Below are 3,836 nucleotides of genomic sequence, written 5' to 3'. Positions count from 1 at the left end.
TCGTATTTTGAGCAAGATTAATTTTGACAAGAAATGGGTGGTTCCAAGGCTGAATAGAGGTGGTGGATTAGTATTATTTTGGAAAAATTCTATCAACATTGAGGTGGTTGATTCACACAGGTATTTTATTGATACGATCATCAATGGGAACACTGAAAATGCATGGCGCTTCACTGGCTTTTATGGAGAACCCGAAACCCATAGGAGGAATGAAGCATGGAGCAAATTGAGAAGTTTAAAGGTTAGAATGAATATCCCTTAGATTTGTGGTGGTGATTTTAATGAAATAGTCCGCCAAGAGGAAAAATGGGGTGGGGCGCCTAGAGATCATAATCAAATGCAGCTTTTTCGTGATATGATCGATGAATGTCAATTCATGGATTTGGGTTATGTGGGACCTAAATTCACGTGGGCAAAACATTATGTGGATGGGCATTCCATAAGAATTAGATTGGATCGATGTATGGCTAATAATTCTTGGTTCCAGAAATTTCTAGGAACTAGGGTGCATCACCTCAACTGTATGTCATCGGATCACTCTCCTTTACTGATCAATTTGTTGGGTATGCCTGAACCTAGAAAGAAAAGATGTTTCAGATTCGAAGAAATGTGGTTATCGGATCCAACTTGTGGTGATATGGTGGAGGAAGTTTGGAGCAGTACAAGGGATCCAAATCCAAGCATAGCCATTCTTGAAAAAGTTGCTAATTGTGAACGAGAATTAACATGGTGGAATAAACACAATTTTGGGCACGTGAGAAGGGAATTAGAGATCAAAAAGAACCTACTTGTTTTGGTCGAGAATGAAGCTATGGTGAGTGGGAACAATACTCGGGTTAGGAGCATAAGAATGGAGATTAATTTGTTACAAGATCGGGAATCAAGGATGTGGTGCCAAATGTCTAGGGTGTTGTGGTTAAGCAAAGGTGACAACAATACAGCCTTCTTTCACAGTAGGGCTACAAAGAGATTCAGGAAGAATTTGATCAGAGGTATAAGAGACCAAAATGGAGCTTGGTTGACCGAACACGAGGAAATTGGGCATGTGATGGAGAATTATTACAAAGAACTTTTTTCCACCTCCAATCCGATCCTTGAAGCAGATTCTCTTGAGAAAATTCCATGCATGGTGATTGAGGAGATGAATGAGGAGTTGATGAAGGAATTTTCAGAAATTGAAGTGAAGGAAGCCTTGAATCAGATGGCACCTCTAAAAGCTCCAAGTCCTGATGGTATGCCACCGTTGTTCTATTAACACTTTTGGTCGACAATGCAGCATGATGTTACCTCAGCCATTCTCTCATGGTTGAATTCAGGTATTCTACCCTAACCCATCAACCATACACTCATTACTCTCATTCCTAAGATAGCTAATCCTGAACATATGTCTGAATTTCGACCTATTAGTTTGTGCAATGTTCTATATAAGATCTATTCTAAGGTCCTAGCAAATAGGTTGAAGAAATTTTTACCTTCCTTAATTTCTGAACATCAATCTGCCTTTCCTAAAGAAAGACTCATTTCAGACAATATTATGGTTGCATTTGAAACCCTTCATCATATGAAGAATCATAATTCAGAAAAACATGGGTTTATGGCTATCAAGTTAGACATGAGTAAAGCCTACGATCGGGTAGAATGGGTGTATTTGGAGAGGCTTATGGAGAAAATAGGTTTTTGTGCTAGATGGATCGCTCTCATGATGAGTTGTGTGAAGACTGTGTCGTATTCTATCATGGTGAATGGTGAACCAACTGGGATGATCTATCCTAAGAGAGGAATTAGACAAGGAGACCCCCTTTCTCCTTTCCTGTTTGTTTTATGTACGGAAGGTCTTCATGCTCTTATTAAGCATTCAGCGAGGAATGGGGACATTAAGGGCTTTTCCTTGTGCAAACGTGGCCCTAAGCTAACCCATTTGTTTTTTGCAGATGATAGCTTGCTTTTCTGTAGGTCTATTTCCGAGGATTGCAATAATGTGTTGAAGATTCTGGGTGAATATGAGTCTTGGTCAGGGCAAAAAATAAACAAAGACAAGACCGCAATCTTCTTTAGCAAATCCACCTCAGATGAAGCAAAATCAAGCATAAAGAATCTCCTCCAAGTTTAAGAAGTGAAGTCTTATGAGAAATATTTGGGGCTTCCATCCTTTGTAGAAAGGGGAAAAAAGGCTAGCTTCAATTATATAAAAGAGAGAGTTTGGCGAAAACTCCAAGGATGGGAGGGAAAATTGCTTTCACAAGCCGGGAGAGAGGTTTTAGTCAAATCTGTGATCCAAGCCATCCCTACTTATGCGATGGGATGTTTCAAATTGCCATTGGGGCTTTGTGACGATATTGAAATGATGATAAGGAAGTTTTGGTGGGGACAAAGGGGAAATAGGAGAAAAATTCATTGGATCCGTTGGAGTGAATTGACTAAATCCAAAATGGTGGGTGGTATGGGTTTTCGCGACTTGATTCATTTTAATGACGCCCTTTTGGCGAAACAAGCATGGCGACTTTTGCATAACAAGGAAACTCTCTTCTACAAAGTTTTCAAGGCAAAGTTCTTTCCTAATCATTCTTTTTTAGAAGCTAAAGAAACAAGTTCGGGGTCTTATGCTTGGAAGAGTATATTACATGGTCGAGATGTTATCCTAGATGGTGCTTGTTGGAGGGTAGGAAATGGAAAATCCATAAAAATCTGGCAACATCATTGGCTGCCCCGAAAACACCCACTAAGGTGCTATCCCCAATGGTGGAAACAATGGAAGATGCCACAGTGGATTGTCTAGGAAGTGGAACGTTGAGATGATAGATGGAATTTTTGCTCCACAAGAAGCTGAAGAAATTAAGAATATTCCGTTAGCTAGAAAAGAAACGGAAGACTCTTTATTTTGGCCGTTGGAGAATGATGGGAGGTATACTTGTAAGATGGGTTATCGGTTTTTGAAGGAAGATGAAGTTGGTCATCAGGTGGTTGTGCAGCAAGATCATGAGAAAGGGCTTTGGAAGAAAATTTGGGCTCTTGAATGCCCAAATAAAGTTAGAAACTTAATTTGGAGAGCTTGCCATAATTCCCTCCCTTCGAAGTGCAATCTATTCCGGAGGAGAATTATTTCAGAACAATGTTGTGATCGTTGCAAGGCAGAAAATGAAGACGCTGTACACGCTTTGTGGAGTTGCAAAATGTTGGACGGCGTTTGGGGTACGAGTAATTCATGGAATTTCCGGAACCAACAAGACTTTACAAGTTTCAGTGAGCTCATGGCCTGGATTTTCGATCATCAAAGGAACCCAGCACTGTTCGCATTCACCGTTTGGTCCATCTGGCATCAGAGAAACCAGTCACGGACTCAGTCATCCCATCGACCTCTGAACCTCATTTCACAGTGGGCTCACGACAACTGGGCAGAATTTAAGGCGTTGAAAATGGCTCCAGCTCCGAGTAGACCAACGAGAAGAACACGATGGAAACCTCCAGTCCAGGAAATGATGAAAATAAATTTCGATGGTGCCATTTTTGCTGAGGAAAAGAGCTCTGGTTTGGGTGTTATTATTCGGGACAGGAAGGGTCTCGTTATTGCATCTATGGCCACTCGGATTCCTCAACAGCTCCGGCCGGTGGAGATTGAAGCTCTGGCTGCTAGCAAAGCTCTTGAGTTTGCTAGATAGTTGGGTATAGCAGATGCGGAACTAGAAGGAGACTCTCAAGTAGTGATGATGGCTTTGAAATCAAAAACCTCTGTTTTAGCTCCATTTGGCTCACTGATGCAGGACTCCTTATTTTTATCTACTGGTTTTTCAAAATTGTCCTACTCTCACACTAAGAGAGAGGGCAATACAGTTGCACAC

The 3,836-nt window shown here is 41.1% G+C and overlaps 1 protein-coding gene across 1 annotated transcript; it reads left to right on the top strand.

Annotated features, from left to right (window-relative positions):
- Nucleotides 1-2,792: 2,792 nt before the first annotated feature.
- Nucleotides 2,793-3,656, top strand: LOC115991321. Its single transcript, XM_031115026.1, has one exon. The coding sequence runs from the start codon at nt 2,793-2,795 to the stop codon at nt 3,654-3,656; it is 864 nt and encodes a 287-aa protein (XP_030970886.1).
- The last annotated feature ends 180 nt before the right edge of the window (nt 3,657-3,836 follow it).

Source organism: Quercus lobata, chromosome 5, assembly GCF_001633185.2.
Source record: "Quercus lobata isolate SW786 chromosome 5, ValleyOak3.0 Primary Assembly, whole genome shotgun sequence".
NCBI classification, from domain to species: domain Eukaryota; kingdom Viridiplantae; phylum Streptophyta; class Magnoliopsida; order Fagales; family Fagaceae; genus Quercus; species Quercus lobata.
Note: the sequence above shows the minus strand (reverse complement) of the source record. Positions and strands in the feature narration are given on the sequence as shown.